The sequence below is a fragment of the Vigna unguiculata genome, chromosome 3 (assembly GCF_004118075.2).
Source record: "Vigna unguiculata cultivar IT97K-499-35 chromosome 3, ASM411807v1, whole genome shotgun sequence".
NCBI lineage: Eukaryota > Viridiplantae > Streptophyta > Magnoliopsida > Fabales > Fabaceae > Vigna > Vigna unguiculata.
This window is the reverse complement of record NC_040281.1, coordinates 17,145,135-17,165,664: the sequence shown is the minus strand read 5'-3', so window position 1 is coordinate 17,165,664 and position 20,530 is coordinate 17,145,135. Positions and strand designations below refer to the sequence as shown.

The 20,530-nt window shown below is 36.8% G+C and overlaps 1 protein-coding gene across 1 annotated transcript; it reads right to left on the bottom strand.

The window, feature by feature from the left end:
* Nucleotides 1-1,592: 1,592 nt before the first annotated feature.
* On the bottom strand, nucleotides 1,593-5,434 carry LOC114177924 (serine/threonine-protein kinase BRI1-like 2). Its single transcript, XM_028063528.1, has one exon. It carries the CDS (start codon nucleotides 5,252-5,254, stop codon nucleotides 1,856-1,858), a length of 3,399 nt encoding a protein of 1,132 aa, XP_027919329.1. The 5' UTR covers nucleotides 5,255-5,434; the 3' UTR covers nucleotides 1,593-1,855.
* Nucleotides 5,435-20,530: the final 15,096 nt, after the last annotated feature.

The window sequence follows — 20,530 nt, the reverse complement described above, 5'->3', positions numbered from 1 at the left end:
TAGAACCCAAAAACAGATAAGATACTTCAAAAATGTGAAAGACCCTAGCTTCCCTTACCTTTGAGTGGAGCTAAACTAAGGAAGAGAGAGAGCCCTTTGTGGGAACACCTGGACCTGGAACAACTTAAAGAGCTGGAAACATAACATATGATGAGACCTTGATAGTGATCAACGTGAAACTAGAGCTTAGGAACAATAAAGAAACATAAAGAGTTTTGGTTTTGAGTTCTACTTACACAGAGGGGGAGCGTTCAGTAAACTCAGAGGAGGACATAGCTCAAACCCTAGTAGAGCTTCTGTTGCAAAGAGAGTAGAATGAAGGAAAACGTAGTGGTAAAATTACAATGGAAAAAGCTAAAAAGGTTTTTTGAAACAGCCAAAGAACTAGTGGATTGACTTGGACCCCGGGCCCAACTCATAAAATAAAAGTGGGTCTCACGTTAAATATTATATAAAGAATAAAACTCATAATTATAAGATTTTAACATTTTGAAGGTAATATTATTTCTTATAGATTTAACTTAAGTCTCTTCGTTGTATCTCTCACCTCAAATTGAACCATCGAAATAGTTACCTAAATGACATTGTTATCCTTTAAAGAGCTAGCATGAGTCGTGACCTTTAGAAGGTTGCCATATTTGGTCCATTAGTTATGGACCTTGTCTCAAAATGCGCGTAACAAGATGTGGCATGCTGACATTGATATGCGGACTTCTTTTGACTTTTCATATGATTCAACTTATTATTAAGAGTTAAAATATTTTAGTTCGTAATTTTCTTTTTGTTAAGTTCATATATATATATATATATATATATACGGTTTGGACCTTGACTAAGTTGAATAACTTCAGCCCATTGATCCCTTTTCCGTTTTCAGTTTAGGTTGACTAAGTTGAATATCCACAAACTCTCCAAAATATGTTCAGTTGAAAAGAAATGGGCAAAGGAAAATAATTTTTTGAGAAACAAATTTTTGATAAAGTTGACAAAGTTATTAAATAGAATAACTTTTTATTATTTTATGAAAGTTAAAAAATAAAATAATAAGTTTTTTTTTACCAAAAATAATTATTTGTTAATTTTATCTAATAAAATTTTGTGAATCATTTTTCATCCGATAATTTGTAAGAAGTGTCAATTTTATATACTAAAACAGTCAGAGAGTTTTCTGATAGTATCTGAGAAGGAAACGTATAAAAGAACTATTGAGTGTATATTATAATTAATTCATTGTGGAGAAAGTTTGCAGGATTAAATTATACTCATTTTCACTCTTAGAATTAACTTTTTCATTCGTTATAACAGAAAACCTTATCAATTGTTGCAAAACTTGTGTTAAATGTGAAACTTCTCATACTAACAACTAATGTTCTGAAAAATAATTACAACAATATGAGTACTTTATCAATTTTGTTACATTTTAAAAAGTACTTATAAAATTATTAATCTTTAAAGATAGGGGGACCAGATGTTAAATAGAAAAAAATGGTGATGACGTTACTGAGTTAGTTCTAACAATGAACATCTGGATCTTAGTGTTTACTGTTTCATCTCATCTCACCCAGTAAACGATGCATGAAAACACTTTCACCTTTGTGTTCGATGAATTGCCTCAGTTGATTGTATCAGACCGGCTTAATGAATTTAACGCGTCTATGACTGGAACGTTAATATTGGGTGGAGTTACACAGTAACACTGAGAATAAATACTAAATAAACACAACAAATGAACAAAGAAATTGAGAAACTAGGCACAATAAACTGAGTAATAACAGATGCAGAGAAAATCTTGCAAGCCTCATTTCATATCTTCATTCATTCGTTCCTCTGTCATAACTATGGACAATAACGTGGTTCAAGCACTGTTGCTGCTTCCATCAGTTGATCCAGGCATAAGCTCTCTCAGCATAGCCACTACCTGCAACATGTTTGGCCTTCTTGAAGGCAAGTCATCAACACACTGCAAAGTAATCTCCAAATATCTTATCATCTCCTTCACTTCTTTGGCTTCTGCTTCATCAGTTCCTTGAGTGGCCAAAAGCAAGTCTTGGTCAATAACTTCCATTTGCTTCCCTTCACGGACCTTCATCTTTGCCCACCCAACCAAGTTGGTGTCACCAAAGTCCTCTTTGTCAGTAGGTCGTTTTCCACTAAGCAGTTCCAACATCACAACTCCAAATGAGTACACATCTCCCTTAGCAGTGCACCTGAAGCTTTGGTAGTACTCTGGTGGAACATACCCAGGTGTTCCTGCAAGTGTGCTCACACTAAGATGTGTATCAAGGGCACTTATAAGTCTTGCCATTCCAAAATCTGAAACTCTGGACTCCATTTCATGGTCAAGTAGCACATTGCTTGACTTCATATCTCTGTGTATGATGTGAGGAATGCAATTGTGGTGCAGGAAACAAAGCCCTTTAGCTGCACCTCTTGCAATCTTTTTCCTTTCTTCCCATGTCAAAATGCGCCGATCACGCGTCTTGATTCTCCCATGAAGCATCTCTTCTAGGCTTCCATACTCCATGTATTCATACACAAGGAGCCTCTCTTCCCCCACTTTGCAGTACCCCAACAGAGGAACCAGATTTCTGTGCTTGATCTTCCCCAACGTTTCCATCTCTGCCATGAATTCTCGATCACCCTGGCAGCTCAGTCGAATCAGCTTCTTTATGGCCACGCTTGACCCGTCTTTGAGTGTGGCCTTGAACACTTCGCCAAAACCACCACACCCAATTAGGCTTTCTGCGGAGAACCCATTAGTTGCTTCAATCAGCTGCGAGAATTTGAGTTTCCTCAGCTGCCTCTGAAATGTTGCAACGTTGATGCTTAGTGGCTCTTTCTCTTTGTCGATTTTCCATGTTGTAGCTGCATGGCATGCTTGTAAGCTATTGAGCATCTTCACTTCTTCGGCCTCCTTCCTCCTTGCGCGCATTGCAATTGCCCACACAATTAAAATACAGACAGAAGCAACAGAGATGAGAATTCCCATGACAATGCTGTTTGCCCATGTTGCAGTTGCTGTTTTATGGCCACCTTTACCAGCATCATCGGTTGGATTTGTTGTGGGTTGGTTATTGTCGCTCTTGCAGTCAGGTAATGGTACACCACAAAGGCCAGGGTTATTTGCATACTGGGAAGCTGGAAGTGTACTCAGTTGCCCCCTAGAGGGAATTTGCCCTGTCAACTCGTTGTTCGATAGATCAATTTGAACCAAGAACGAGAGGTTTGAGAATGAGTCTGGAATATGGCCCTGCAATCTGTTGTGTGATGCATCGAACACACCCAAATTTTTTAGCTGGCCAAGTGTTGAAGGGATTTCTCCAGAGAGCTGATTGTGAGATAATTCGAGAACTTGTAAAGCCACCATGTCTCCGAATTCATCCGGGATTTTTCCACGAAGCTCGTTATATGAAAGATCAAGATACTCCAGAGTCTGGTACTTGGTGAAATAGCTGAGGACAGGACCAGAATAGAGTCTTGTGAAGTCACAAGTCCTCAATGTTGGGACCTGCAAGAGTCTTTCAGGTCGAATACCAGAGAATTCTAGCAAACCTCCTACTCCTTTGCATGAGTTTCCAACATTTCTTACAAACACCAAAGTGTTCCCTGAAAGGATCCCAAACAAGGATTTTGCTCCTAGCTGTCTTCCAAGTCTTGAAGGGATCTCTCCGGTGAGCTTGTTGCTGTTCAAGTCCAACCACACCAAACTGCTGCAATTCGCTAGCTCTGCTGGTATCTCGCCAGACAAGCTGTTGTTTCCAAGCTGCAGAACTGCTAACCTTGTCAAGAGACCAAACTCACGCGGTATTTCACCACTAAGCTCATTGCTTGTCAGTGATATCCATTCAAGATTGCTGCAATTGAATAACTCAATGGGAAGTTCACCAGTGAGATGATTGTTATTGAGTATGAGATCCTTCAGATTCTTGCACTGGCCCAGCTTTGATGGAATTTTTCCTTCCAAGCCATTGAACCATGCTATCAGCTGCTCAAGATTTTCAAGTTGTCCAAGCTCCTCCGGAATTGTACCATTGAGATAGTTCAGACTAAAATCAATTGTCTTCAGCTGTGAGCACTTTGACAGTTCAGCAGGAATCTCACCTGTAATAAGATTATCTGGCATTCTCAGCTCCTCAAGTGAGGCTGCCCCTGGACACAAATCTCTGGGGATAGATCCAGAAATTTTGTTTGAGCTGAAGTCCGCAATCCTCAACTTTTTGCAGGAAGATAATGAAGATGGAAATTGACCACTGATAGCATTATTCCCCAGCCGCAGTTCTTGCAATGATCCGAGGTTCTGAAAGATTGAATCTGCTAACGGTCCTGACAGGTTGTTGTTAGATACGTCAAGAAGTTGCAGCCAAGTGCATGAGGAGAAACCAGATGGGATTGACCCAGAGATGTTGTTGAAAGAAAGTTTAACCTCTAAAAGGGAAGCACATGCATTTCCCAGCTCAGAAGGGATCCAGCCGGTGAGTTGGTTGTTGGAAAGATCCAGAGTCTGTAGTTTGTTTAGCTGACCCAAACCTTTGGGAATTTCCCCAGAAATCATATTCTTAGCTAAATTCAAACTCTGAAGGCTGGTACAGTTTGACAAAGAGAGTGGAATTGAGTCTGACAAGTTGTTTCCAGATAGATCAAGTTGCAACAAGGAAATGCAATCCATTTTCAGGCCAAAAATAGACCCTGACAGGTTGTTAGAAGAGAGGTCAAGGGTCTGCAGTTTATCACAATTTTGCAAAAAAATTTCAGGAATAGGGCCTGTTAAGTTGTTGTAGGAAAGATTAACAACAACAAGATTTGGACACTTGGAGAAAAGGTTGTCAGGGACAGGGCCTGTAACTCCTCCAAAGGATAGATCAAGCTGTGTCAAACCATATGGTAGGTGAAGCAAAGAGGTAGAATTTACAGAAAATGAATTCAAAGACAGTTTCAGAACAGATAACATATCCATAGAAGACAAAGGGTCAAGAGATATTGTCCCAGCAAGGTCATTATTCCCACTGATATCAAGCTGAGTAACTCTTCCATGGGTGCAAGAGACCCCATACCAGGTGCATGGATTCTTATTGAGCTTCCACCCTGACAAAACTCCGCTTTGATCCTTCTGAATCATCCTTTTGAACATGAGAAGAGCCTGCGCATCAGTCTTGATGGAGGAAACTGCCGCACATTCAGTCACAGGAAACAAAACAGTGATCACTAGAAGTGTCACAGTGAGATGAGGCAAAAGCTGAACATGGTTTTTCTCCATTGAGAAAACAAGCCTTGTACAGAGCCAGAACACACAGGTCTGGGGAGAGAGAGAGAGGCCTGCAAAGATAATGCAGAGAGATACAGATTAATGTGTGTAGAGGAGAGAGGAAAGAAAGAAAGAAAGAAAGACACAGTGAGAGTGGTAAGTATGATGGGAATTTGTTGTGACAAAAGGAGTTGCTGCTTTTTGTGTTTTATAAAATTGAAAGGAGGGAATAAGGTTGTGTTGCGTGCGGTGGGTATGTACTCGTAACTTTGTTGGTATAATTTTATTTTACTTTTTGTTTACCATTTTTGAGAAGTTTTATAGATTTGTTGATCATGTCCATGACAGATTTTTGTCCAAACTTGATACAAATTTTTCACTCAGTTACCTCGTTCAAGCATTTCAAAAGTTTCATTTTCACCGATACGAATACAAATAAGGTTGGTATAATAAAGAATGCAGAGTTGAGAAGTGAGAGAATTTAGTTAATGGATTGATTTGACTATGAGTCAAGGATGTGGGACCCACAGACAAAGGTCTGTATCTAAAGATCGGCGCTATAAGAACGAAAGAAAAAAGAAACATGAGACGTTGGACTGTGCTTGATCCAAGAGTCACTGTCTGTCAGTGAGCGTGAGAATGTTTCCCTATATGTATATGACACACACATAGTACTACTGAAACATTAGATTGGCGCCATGTGCAACTTATGTGCTTGTTTTCTGATTTGAGGCATTCTTTTCTTTTTATTTCTCCCTGGTATATATATATATATATATATATATATATATATATATATATATATATATATATATATATATATATATATATATATATATATATATATATATATGTCACCACTGTCCTCTACACATTCAAATCACCTATTGCTCCTGCATTGTTTCTTTATTTGATACAATCAGGTACACCTGCTAACTGGGTACATATTTGGGTTCACATTTGAAATTTCATATATGTTTTGGGATAGAAGTTGCATTTAAACAAAAATAGTTAAACTTTGATATAAATTCTGAATTGCATTTAACTAAGAATAATGATATTTTAATTATTTGTTTTATTTACTTTTGACTCATTGTTTTAATCACCGTTTAATTATTTATTTTAATATTTTTGAATAGTATGATATAATGATATAAGAGTGATAGATTAAAAATAGGTCAAATTTAAAATAGTCTATTACCCAATAATTTTATATCATTTAAGAACTAAGATTAAAAATAATTTAAATATATTTTCTTTCTCCAAGTTTAAGAAGTGTCTTTTAAAGATAATTTAAATTTCAGAGTGAATAATATGTTAGATATAGTTATTGATAGTATGTTGTTGCATAAAAGTTGAGGTGAGAGATTTAATTAAATTTAAAGTTTTCAAAATATTTTATATTCCAAATTTGTTATGAACTTCTGCATATATTTGGGTGGAAAATATGATTTTGACAGTTTTAAGTAGAAAAATGATGGGAATAAAAAACAAATGCAGTGAAACTATCCTCAAGTAGTGTTTGATAGAAATAGCAACATTGATAAATAAGCAAACAAAATAATGATAAAGAGGCTCCCACTATTATGTTATTATTATTGATGTTGATACCGATGTAACCTTTAAATGTTTCAAGTTGCATTTAAACTGTACACTCTCTCAAGGACTGTATCTGTATTCTGCAATCAAAATGTACATATGAGATAGCTTTTCATTATTGTGATGGTTTACTTTAGAATGTATAAAGAGTTAAAAATGTTTTGATGAGGGGCCCTCATGTTGAAATGTGAAGGGGAAAAAATGATGATAGTGTGTTATGGTTGAATGTTTCCTGGAAAAAAAATAAATTGTTGGTAGATTAAAGAAATTGGAGGCCCCCACCCAGCATGAAGCAACATCAATTAGGTGAGTGTTAATGGCATGGGAGGTTATGATGCCTCCTTTTGTGCCTTTCACATTCTTGCTTTGCAAGCACTTTCATGAATCACACTGTTTATTCACTCTTCAACACTCTCACTTGGTTCAAATCCACCCTAATCTTTTCAAGTTTTTAACTTTTTAGCTGGGTTTGGGACCATCTCTTCACATTCTGCTTCATGAATCCCTGTTGAGTTGTTCTTCGCAAGTGGTGAATCTTTTTTTTTTCTTATGTGGGAGAGCATATTGAGTCCACAGTTTATTTAATATTAATTTCTTCAGTTTCAGACTTGGGAGAGGGATGCAAACTAATAATATATGTGTAAGAAAAGACATTTAATTATGAACTACTTTTATGCATCTTTCTAAAACTTTAAAACCAATTTCATATTTATTCATCATTTTCAAATTAAAATATGTATTGTAATGTTCTAAAGAGGGATACATTCCACTTAAAAAAAAAGGTAAATTCCTCCTTCATATATATGGAAGGTATGCATTAGTAAAACTATATTTTCTTTTATCGAAAAATTAGTTACAATTAAGAGATTGTTCTATTACAAAATTATGTTTGATGTAACGTGATACTACGAAAATAGTCCACAACCTTCCGTAGAAATTATATGCATAAAGTAATTTTTAGTATATTTTCAAGAGTTCCGTAGAAATTATATGCATAAAGTAACTTTTAGTATATTTTTTAAGAGATTTTAATATGGACAAGACGTTGCAATTTATTTTTTTAAAATAATGAAGAATCATATAACGTAACACCCCATTTATTTAATAAAGCTAAATAAAGGATACGTCACACAATATAATATAAGAAGCGAGGGTAAAAGAGTATAACGTCACTCCTATAGATATCCCAATTGCTTAGAGGATGAATAAAAGAGATACACCACGATACCGGGTACAAAGTAAAGTAAGAGAATGAAAATGACTTAAACAAATTTCCGGAGAAAACAATACATGGGCCTTAGCCCTAAATGAAGAGCCCAAAGGCAGAAGTCGACCCAAAGACTAAGCAGCGGAACCACTACCTCTCTGTTGACCACGGTTGTTCCTCGCATCTACTCACATCAACAAGTTGATGATCATCGCAAAAGAGAGTACCACAAGCAGGACACACAACAAAAACAGAAGGGTAAGCTAGAGCCAAAAGTGGTTTTATCATGCAATCAGATATGCTTTCACAGTCAATTATACATACATCTCTCAAGCATGTTATGACCTTCCAAAACAATACACTAAGACTCGACTCATCCGGATACATATAACCTGGTCGGATTCAGCGGATGCTTGCACTTGTGGTGGATACCTCTGCTCACACCCGAGCTATGTGTTACAAGTGTTACAATGAATCAATTTTCCCTCACCACAAGGTTAGCCCTTAATGAATTTCAGGCCTCTTGCTACTCTCACCACAGGAGTCAGTCCGCTCTAGGTGAGACTGACTGACTCCTTAGAGTGTCAGGATGCATCCTTACCTTGAATCCTTACCTAGTTATACAGATGGGGTACCACCATGGGCACCCACTAACAGGGGCCATGGGATTACGTCTCGACCACTGAAACACGACCCTGAAAATCTCACCTAGAGATTCCAAGGAATTACGCACTGACACAGACCAACATTCTTAATCAATCAAACGGATTCAGCATACATACACACATATGTACATATACATCACATACAGTTTCTCATAATTCACCTCTTTCGTATTCCCAGCCAAACCATACCAACTCATTATTCTCGAACCATGAATATGGAACTCCGTCTCATATCATTATCATGCCACATTGATACCAACCCTTTCATGTCTCATGTCGAACTCATACCAAACTCATCATTTCAATTCCATGAATCATCTCATGCATATATCATACTCACATCAAGTTAGAGCTCATAAATCACAACTCATACGCCCTCCCATTTCATGTATACTCATTCATTTCATATTTGAACATAGCAATACAACCAAGCATATATTTAATACCTCAAATAAGGATTCCAAACAGTACCCACACATTCTCTCGCCCAACCTTCGCTTAGGCCAGAGGCCCTCGCTCAAGTGAGAGGGGTTCTCTCGCTTAAGCGACAGGCCCTCGCTTAGGCGAGATCGCGACAGAGGCGAACGAGTGTTTCTCGCGTACTCGCTTAGGCGAGTCCTCCCTTGCCTAAGCGAGCCCGCTCCTCGCCCAAAAGTGAGGCCCCTCGCCTGGGCTACAACTGCAGCGACCCATCCTCAAACTCCCACGCAAGCTCGCTTAGGCGAGCGTTTCTCGCCTGAGCGAGATAACACCTCGCTCAAAACTAAGACCCTCCGCCTGAGCGAGAGCTCGAGTGCGAGCTGAGGTTGATTCTCTACAAGTCTCACCTAGGCGAGACCAAGTCGCTTGGGCGAGATCAACAAACTACGCCACTGTTCAACCTGTATCAGTTATACATTCGCACCCAATAATATTTCCAGCCATCTTATACGTTCACAATAACATGCAATCTCAACCAATCACGATACAAATACACAACCACAGAAAACGCATCACACAACCAGAGGGTTCTAGCTTCCCTTACCTGGAAAAGGGCCAACAGTTGGGTTCTTGGGTGTAAACAGGGAAAGGCAACAGCTCCTAGAGCGGTTTAGCGAGCTGGAAACAAAAGAACAGAAGGACATGAAGCCACTTAGTATGACCCTAGTTGGAACTCGAAGCAACTGTGCTAAACAAGAGAGGTATGGAATGGGATGCAACTTACGTGGAACGAAACTGGCTCGAACAAGTGTGACGGAGCTCCAAGGCTGAATCCTATCGGAGAGGGTGACGACTACTCAAAGGGGGTTAGAAAATCTGTTTCAACAAAGTGAGAAGAATGAGGTTTAGGGTAGACTTAGGGTTTGTTTCCCTTTGGGCCAACCCTTAGGCCCAACTCACATGGGGCAGCCCTTTTAATTTATGGCAGAAAAATATTGGGTCTTACATATAATCCTTACAAGTATAAAATAAGTATTTATTAATGTTTGATGTATACTATGAAATGCTTAATGCTTTGTATATATCTGACAATAATTATACCAATGTCATAGGACCTATCAATATTTCTAGTTGGACAACCCAAGGAAAAGCGGCCGAAGATCGTCCGTTACAAGCAGACTATCCAACAGTTAGGGTCTAAAGTTGTGAACTTTCTGGCAATTTTTCCAGAGTGATTTTAGGGAGCTCACAACCGAACGGCCCCAAGGGCAAGCGGTTGAAGGCCGCCCACAACGGTCGGTCGACCCTGGTGATAAGTAATTGAAAATCACATTGAGATCCTTCTTAATGTTAGCGTCGACAAACACCGACCATAACTTGTCATTCTCATCCGACTATTAGGGCACAAGGACATGGTTAGTCGGCACGCGTATGTTCAGCATCGTTAGTCGGGCATATCAAAAAAATATAAGATTTGTAGTTAAAGTAAAACAAGTCAGTAGTAAAGTTTAAAATGCAACTGGGTCATGATTAAGAAAACCCTAATCATAGGTCATATAGAAAACTATAAATAGGAGCCCAAGGTAAGTTGGTGAAGACTTTTACTTCACATTTATTATAGCATTAACTGCATACCACTGAACGGACTTGAACTGACTTAAGGATCGGAGCCTAATCGACAGGTACCCCGATCGTCTAGACAACCGAACAAGATTAAGGGAAAGAAGACTAAATAACACGAAAGGAGAAATCGTGACAAAAGAAAAAGGAGATTCAATGAATGTTTTATATAGGTGCTCGATCCCTATACCTAAAACAATACTTATTACATGTTCAAGCACAATCTTATTTGACTTAATATATTCCCTTGCATATGTTATGTTCAAGTATGCATTTGCATCATAGCTGCATCTATTAGATGAAACACATTTTGAACATAATTGCATTTTTCTAACTACACAAGATATGTTTGTTGGGTTAGAATGAATATTTTATGTGTGACATTATCTAACACGCTTAAAATTATGTTTACACTTAGTTGTTTAAGTACATAATTAAAATCAAATAAAGGATTTGTTGATGTCTTAACTCATTTAAACCAATTAAATCATAAATAAATACTTTGAAAAAACTTTTAAAACAAAGTATAAATATCAAGCATCACACCCTCACTCAAACAAACCTTAAACCTAATAATTATAACTCAAACAATTATGGAATTATCAAATCTTTATCAAGGTTGAGCAAAACTTCATCAAATCCTCATCTTCATATGGTTACATACATTGAATCATGTATTCAGGTTTATCAAATTAGCAACTAAAGGGTATTAAGAACAAAAAGCATCGACTAAACCAAAATGTACACATTAGTCACAAAATATGGAATTTACTTTTATTTTTAGGTCATGAGCTAAATCAAATCGATGTTAATAGTGTCTGAACTATATCCTAATAGAGAAATTTATGTAGAATAATAGAGCTTGTTGAGAATGCAAGTACGAGTCTAAGTTTCACATTGAGTAAAAATGAGAAAGTTGAGTATCATATAAAAATAAATACCCATAAACTCATCGTCTCAAAAGTTGTGGATTAAAAGTGATATCAATCATTTATATGGGAATTGGGCTAATGTCTCTTCGAACTTAGTATGAAAATTTTAGTTCCTTTTTATTAAAAGTAGGTTTTGAAAAAAACAAAGTCTATAGCATTAATCCAGACAAACTTTGTGTCTAACTTCCATATAGTTCAAATTTATGTTGACAATAATCTTTTCGATGTTGCTAATGAACCTCTTTTTGAGAATTTTCTAAGCTTTGAGTAAGTTGGAAGTTTTTCCTGCGATATCAGATCATGCAAAACAAAACAAAAAAATGACATTTACATTTATTGACGACAAGGTAAAAAGGACCATCTTAAATTCAATTTGGACTGAAAAAATGAAAACTCCCCGTAAATCCAACGATTTTAATAAGACTAGATGAGGAATTATGGAAGTGGAAAACATAGTCTATCGTTAAATGATTAGTTCACTTTTATACTTTAATTTAGACCTAACATAATGTTTGTTGTGTTTGTGGGATATTTTCAATCTAACCCAAAAGAAGTTCATTTAATAGCAGTTATTTTTTGTTATCTTATTGAACATTTAACCTTAGAATTTTCTTTATAAGTGTAGAGAAGATTTTAGATAGCTGAACTATATAGTATTTCATTGGAGACAACCTTGTATCATGTGCAAACAAAAGCAATAAACCATATCTCTCAAATACTAAAGTATAATACATTTCAATAAGTTGTTTCTTACAACTGCAATTAATAAAAAACTAACTACAAAACTACAATATCTATGAAAGTAAATCCTTTCTAGAAATTCCATTTTTTGCATTCACTTAGCAAATTAATATAATTTTTAAGATATTTTACTTCCTCCTTAAATAAAACTAGTTACATAAAATATGAGATTATTCTATAGTTAATTATTAGAATAAAATGTTCACTTGGGTTTGATAAGGATTAACCTTATCTTTATGTATATTCGTTTACAATGAAACGTTAGAAATATGTTGCTTTTTTGTAAAAAGATTTTAGTGTATGCTGATTTTTTAGATTCGAACATTTTATTTTATTTTTTTAGTATTTTAATGATATTATATATTTTCGTAATTCACATTGTATCAAACATAAGATAGTGCAAAAGACCACACCTTATAAATAATATAATGGACGGAAAATGTATAGGCATATACATTGACATTGTAAACTGATCCATGAATTTTATTTAAGGAAAATATTTGATAAAATCATATATATATATATATATATATATATATATATATATATTTAAATGATTATTTTTAAAATACATTATTTTTCAATGATTTATTTTAAAAAATATTAAGTACTATATATATAAGATGACTTATATGGATATAAATGTATGATGACAATCATTTGACTGTAAAAGGATAGGGTGAAGTATAGAAGTCATTTGAATTTATATATATATATATATATATATATATATATATATATATATATATATATATATATATATATATATATATAATGACTTTTTAATATATAAAAATACTCTAAAAATCCAATATTACTAAAAAGATGGTGCAAACTTTAATGGAAAAGTATGGTTTAAATAAACATTATAAATTCATTACTAAGGATATAATGTGTATATTAATATTTATACAATTCTTCCTATATTTTGAATAAATTTTATCAAAAAGAAAATTAAACTATATATATTAGAGTAAACTATTTTTTGTTACATTAAAAACCTAAAACAATAGTGTATTTATAACTTTATGTAATGTATATAATTCAAAACATAATATGCATAAAAACCATATATAAATTACTTTATCACAATATTTCATCAAAAAATAATAAAATGTTTATGTTCTATTTTTAAATATAAAAATGTTAAAAGCAAATGCCCTCGACGGAAAAATCAATAAAGTATATCCAAGCAAAAGTATCCTTTGAACCCCATGCAAGGGCTATCACGCACATGAACAATATCTAAATAGCCATGACCTAAAATTCCCAACAAAATACATATAAAAATTATTATTATTATTTTTACAGAAAATACATTGATCATACAAGCCGTTATTTTCTCCTTTTGAAAATCTCACATCAGCACGCGCATTTCCGCAAATCTTGTATCGCTATCACTATTCAACTCAAAAGTATCGAACACGAAGGCAAATTATAAAAGTAGCACTCGTTTGGATCGGCACAAAATTTGGTAACCCACAAATGAAGATCCTGATATAAAGAGGAGAAACAATAACTCATGTCGTTCTCTTTTTATACATATAGGATCTTTTCTACATTGCTTACAACTTATGATTGATGTGTTATTTCAATTAGTTTTAATTTTTTTATTGATTGAAAACTTTATTTTATCTTATTATTAGTGTCTGTTAAAAAGCTATGGTTTGCAATTATTTGTAGCTTTTCTTTAGCAATTAATAATATTTCTATAGTCTTTTTCTTTTAAACACTAGTTTCAAGATTTTAATTTTTTATGTTTAATTTTAAAAAAAAAATATTAAGTTGGTGAAGATTGGGTCAATAAAAAACTTCTAAAAAGGAAAAGAGCAAGAAACGTAAAGGCCAAACACTGAGAGATATAGAAAAATTGATTTTGTTCTACCTTTTTATTGATCAAGGAGTCAATATATATACAAGACGGAAAAAGACGAAACAAAATACAGCATAAGATATCCTGGCGACAAATAACAAAATACAAACAAGAAAAAGACAAAATAAGAATAAAATAAAAAATGTAAAGATATACAATCATATTTGTGAATTATCCTTAATGGTTTTTTCTTTTAGTTTTTATGTCATATGATGTTGTAAATCGTCTATAGTATTCTTCCCAACACAGAATATTTAAGATTGCTTGAAAGCATTAAAAAAAATTGTAAACATTTGTTAGATCTAAGTTCAACATACGTTGTGTTTAGTTTTTGATTGTACGTTTAAATAATTAATAGTAAAACCAAATTTTATGTGTATCAGATCATGTTAGATGCAAAGTATCAAATCTCTTCCAATAATTTGATTGCATTGTCTTACAAATATATTGGTCAAAGACATTCTCAATGTTCTCATAACGAGAATGTTCTATTTTTCTAGGTTGTCTTTTAATCTTGTAAAAAATCTTATTATGTGTGTGAACTTATATTTGTTTATTATAAGTCACAATACGAGTGGTTTGTTGAATTTACATAGGGATTTCATTAGAGAGATATAAACATTAATGAAACTTGAACCCAACCACACAAGACATTGACATCATTTTCAACCCAAAACCTTAAAACAATGGGTTTATGGATCTTCGTCCTTATATGATGCTCCACTTTCTCATTTTTACCCAATGTGGGACTTAGACTCAGTCTTGGATTTCCAACAATCTGCCCCTCAAGGGTGAGTCCCTTCCACCACATTGGTACACACCCCTTCTAGCGGAAGCATTCAAGTATCCCTTCTCGTACCCATGTTCTTCTTAACGGGACATGCTTACTTGGAACCTTTGCCAAGAAGATTTTCTATACAGGGACATTGTACTCATCTGAGCCGATCCCCAAGACAAATCATCGGCTCTGATATCACTTGTTGGGTCTACAAAGGGGGTTTCGCTAGGGAGATATAACACCAATGAGACTTGAGTCCAACCACATAAGGCATTGACACCACTCTCAACCCAAAACCTTAAGGCAATGGGTTTATGGGTCTTCGTTCTTATATGGTGCTCCAATTTCTCATTTCTACCCAATGTGAGACTTAGACTCACTCTTGGCTTCCCAACATGATTTTATTCCTCTTGGATACAGTACATTAAAGATAGTCCCATTACAACAAGACAAACCACAAGTTGAAAGGTTACTTAAACCAATTAAATCAACTTAGAATAAAAAAGAGTTAGCATAGTCTATGATGGATGGACAATTCTCAAAGAAAACCTTTAATTAATTTTGTATCCACCAATAAGGAAATCCTATTTTTTGAAAGTTGTTGGTGCTTCTAATGAAATAAAAAAAAACATTACATAACTAATAGAATGACTCATTTTATTAAAGAAGTAGGGAAAGAAAATGTTGTGCAAGTTATAATCGATAATTCTCATGTGAGCAAAGTTGTTGGAATGATCACTTACCTTGTGTTTAGATGAGGGATTTCAACAATTAGTAGAAATTGAAAATCATAATATTTGAGTTACTAACAATTCAATTCCATTCATTTCTTAAATAGTTTGTTTGACTAGGCTCGACCTTCGACCTAACCGACTGGACTCGACCTCGACCTAGGCCAACTCAGCTTGAAATCGGCCAGGGCCGAATTGGCTCGATCTTAAACTAGGCCAACTTGGCTCGATCTCGAACGTGCCGACTCGGCTCGACGTTCGGTCCCAACCAACTCGACCCGACCTTCGGCCTTGGCTTACTCGGTCCAACCTTCAACCTTGGCTTAGTCGGCTCGACCTCCACCCAGAGCTGAGTAACCAAACCTCTGACCCAAGCTGAGCACCCAACCTTCGGCGCAGACCGACTCAACCCAACCTTCAGATTGGGCTAACTTAACCTAACCTTTAAATTGAGTTGACGCAACTCCAACTTTAGCTTTGGCCGACTCAGCTCAACTTGCGGCCTAAGCTCACTTGGTTCAATTTCGGTCCAAGTCAACTTAGATCAACTTAGTCTGGGTCGACTTGGCGCTAGCTTCAGCCCAGACTAAGTTGGCTCGACCTTTTCTCCACCCCACTCAGCTCAACCTTCTTCCCAACTAGACCTTCGGCTCGAGCCGACTCTACTCGACCTTTGGCCTGAACCGACTCGACTCAATTTTTGTCCCTGATCGATTAGTCTTGCCCTTCGGTCCAGGTAGACTTGGATCAACTTTCGGCTTAGGCTAACTAGTCTCGACCTTCGGCTAGAGCCAACTCAACTCGACCATTGTTTGGCCGACTCAGCTTGACCTTCGTCATGGGAACACTCGACCCGACCTTTGACTCTAAGTTACTCGATCTAACCTTTGAACCTAGCTTAATCGGTCGAATCTCCGGCCTGGGCCTATGGGACCTGACCCGACCTCTGGCCTACACTAACTTGACCCAAACTTTAACCTACACTGACTCGACTCAAACTTTAACCTACGTTGACTCGACCCAACCTTGACCCAATCAAATAGACCTTTTGCGTGGACTGACTTGACTCGACCATCAATCCTAGCCAACTCGGGTTTAGCTTCGTCTTAGGCCGAGACCTTTTGCTAAATCTAACTCGGTTCAACTTCGGTCTGAGTCGACTCGACACCACTTTGGCCTAGGCTAACTTGGCACCAACTTTGGCCCGGGTCGACTCGGCTCAACCGTCGGTCCGAGCCAACTCGACTCGACCTTCATACTCGGTCGACCTTAGGCCCGGGCCAATTGGGTTGAACCTTCGGCCTCAGCCAACTCGACTCGACCTTCGACTCGAGAAGACTTGGTTCAACCTTCGACCTTGGCCAACTAGTCTCGACCTTCAACACGGGCCGACTTGACTCGACCATTGTCCTTTGGTGACTCGGTTCGACCTTCATCTTGGGCCAAGTCAGCTCGACCCTCGATTTGGGCCATTTGATTCAACCTTCACGAATGGAGTGATAGTAGAGTGAAAATGAGTGAAATTTCAATTTTCTTATAGTTTTGAAGGTATCTTCTATAAAATCCATTTGAAATACCTTCCAAAATTCTTTAAATTTGAATTTCTTTCGAATTACTTTATCCAAACAAGTCATTTTAGAGTAAAGAATTTCAAATTTTTCAAATAAATGAATTACCCTTCTAAATTGTCTCATCCAAGCACAATATGAAGGTTTTATTTCTTAAAGTTTTTTGTACACCTTGTGTTATGTACACATTCAATCTTGCCTTGGAAAACATATATGCAACAAAGAATGTTAAAGGGAATGATGTTGTTTATGGTGGATGTAGTTGGATTAAAAATTATTGATGATGGTTCCTTTTTTTGGGAATTTTATCATAAACAATATTGAAATTGACCATTTTCAATTGTTTCTCACATTTGAAGTTACTTGTTGTAGAAGCTTTGGATCTACTACAATGATTATGAAAATATTTCAATTGTTGAATCATTCATTGCCATCTTTAGTGATTAGCAAATAGTTCCTATAGAGAGGATGATGTGGGCAAAAGCCTAAGTTAGTAAAGATTTTGTTTTGAGTAATGTATGATGGGACAAAATTATGTATATTCGGCTTCGATTGGGTTTTTATATAACAAGCTTAGAGCTTGTGATACAAATAATTCCACTCTTCGTTTGGTCTATGAGATGTGGAACTATGATAAAGAAAGTGAAGACAATTATATATTGGCAAGAAGAAAAATAAGAAAATGATACATCAACATGTTATGAAGTTATTTACAATATACTAATAATAAGGTGGACCAAAAGTTGCACTCTCCATGGCTCATTTTCTGAATCTTAGGTAAATGTATGTTATTAATACGTAGTTTTTTTTCTTCTTAATTTGTATTTATAGGTATTGTAGTGAAGAATGGTTTTAAGAGACTTCAAATAGGAAATGAATAAGTGTCTGAAAATTTGTTCACAACTAATGAGGATAAAATAAAGGTTGCACTTGAATATGTTGATTTTTCATCAAAATAAAATAAATTTTCTTTCTTTTGACTCAATTGAAGATTTGTGGATATTAGATTCTATATCTTGGTAGATGATGCATGGTTCTTCTGACCCTTTCTTTCAAAAGCTAGTTTTGAAATTTATCTTGTTGTTGTGAAAGAAATTAGAGTACCTATTCATTCATTCAATCGTTAAAAAAAAGTTGAATCCTAAAAGAGTAAAAGACTTTGTGTGACAACATTATCTCCCCATATGGAAGTTGTCTTATTTACAAATGATACTCAATGAGAGAATGAATTTAACATTATTAATTTTGCATTTCTAGTTCTTACATAAAATTGAATTTAATATATTTAACCTACTTAATTTAGATAATATTTATTAATAAATTTACGATTGTGGTATGATATAAAAAACAAAATTAAAAAAACATTACATATTTTTTAATATAAAATTAATAACCATATTAAACTGTGTTTTATTTTAGTATTTTTAGATGAATAACTATGTCAGATATGTGTATCTCGTGCATCATAAATAAAATCTATATCTAGCTAGTTTTGGCAATATGGAAGGCTCTTTATAACTCAAGACTATTAAGACAAGGGTAGCATAATCATAGGATAGTAGTGATGAAACTTACCAATCAAGGAATGCCAAGTAGAGGTGTCAATTTGGCCCCTAGCCCATGGGCTAGTCTTGTCTCACTCTTTATAAAGCTCCCTTTTAGGGGGCCCAAATGAGGGGGCAAAAAAAAAAGGCCCAGCCCCCAAAGCCCCCTTCTCTAATGGGTTAGGGCTAGGGCTAAGGTGGGTTAGGTCCCCCTAAATAATACTATATTAAGCCAGAGTCAAAGATCAAGTCGAGCGATTCGGACGGGTCCGAAGACCCAAACAGGCCCGACGAGCCAAACATGTCCAATCACCCGGACATGTCCGAAGCCCCAAACGGGCTCGACGACCCAGACGGGCCCTAAGGTCCGACGAGTCTGAAGACCTGACGTGCTTGATGACATCGAGAGGCCTGACGACCCAGACAAGCACGATGACCTGAACGAGAATGACAATCCGAACGAGCACGATGACCCGGACAAGCACGACGATCTGGACGGACCGAACGACCCCGACGATTTGGACGGATCGAACGATCCTGATAACCCAGATGGGCCCGACGGTTTGGACAGGCCCAATGATAAGGACGAACCCGAAAATTCAAACTAGTAAGACAACCCAAACGGGGTCGACGATCCCGATAATCCGAACGGACACGACAACTCGAACGGGCTCGATAACCCAGACAGACCCGAGGATCCGGACGGATCCAACGGCCCGAACGGGTCCGACGATCAAGACGAGATTGACTACCCGGACGGGTCCGATGGTTTGGAAGGGCCCAATGATCCAGACGGGACTGACATTCCAGACAGGTGTGACGACCCAAATTGACCCGAGGATCCAAACGGCCATAACGACCCGAACGGACCCGACGGCCTGGACGAACCCAACGATCCAGACGGGCTGGACAATCTAGACATGCCCGACGACTCGGATGGGCTCGACGGCCAAGACGGGCCCGACGACCAGGACAAGCTTGATGACCTAGACTGTCCTGACGACACGGACATGCCCGACAACCCGGATGGACCCGACGATCCAAACGGTCCTGGTGACCCGGATGGGCCCGACGACGACCCAAACGGGTTGTCAAGCCCGTCTCGGTTGTCGTGCTTATCGAGGTTGTCAGGTAAGTCCAGGTCGTTGGGCTTATTCAGGTCGTCGAGCTTGTTCGGGTCGTTGGTCCTGTCCCACAAATAATAATATATTTTAAAAAATAATATATTTTTCTTGTTGAAGATGAAAGTCCATGGGTTGGCCCTGACCCACAGGGCTTTTGTAGGATATTTGGCCCTGTGAGCTTCTTTGATAGGGGCTTTTTTTCAATGTGGGCTTTTTTGGCCAAGTCCACTTGGGCTGGGGCCAAGTCCACTTGGGCTGGGGCCAAGTCCATTTGGGCTAGGGCCAAATCCACATGGGCTAGGACCAAGCCTTGTGGGCTAGGCCAAGTTGACACCTCTAATGCCAAGTGTTCCTTTCAACCAGTTGTAAAGAACAAAGGTATGGTATAACAGTGGTAAATCTGGCCCTCTCTCCTTATGAGAGCAGGTTGACTCAAGGATAAAATCAATAAAGTATTTGTTTTAGGTTAAAAAAAAAGAAAATTTT

Coding starts and splice junctions, on each gene's coding strand:
- LOC114177924 (XM_028063528.1), bottom strand. CDS start 5,254: ATGGAGAAAAACCATGTTCAGCTTTTGCCTCATCTCACTGTGACACTT.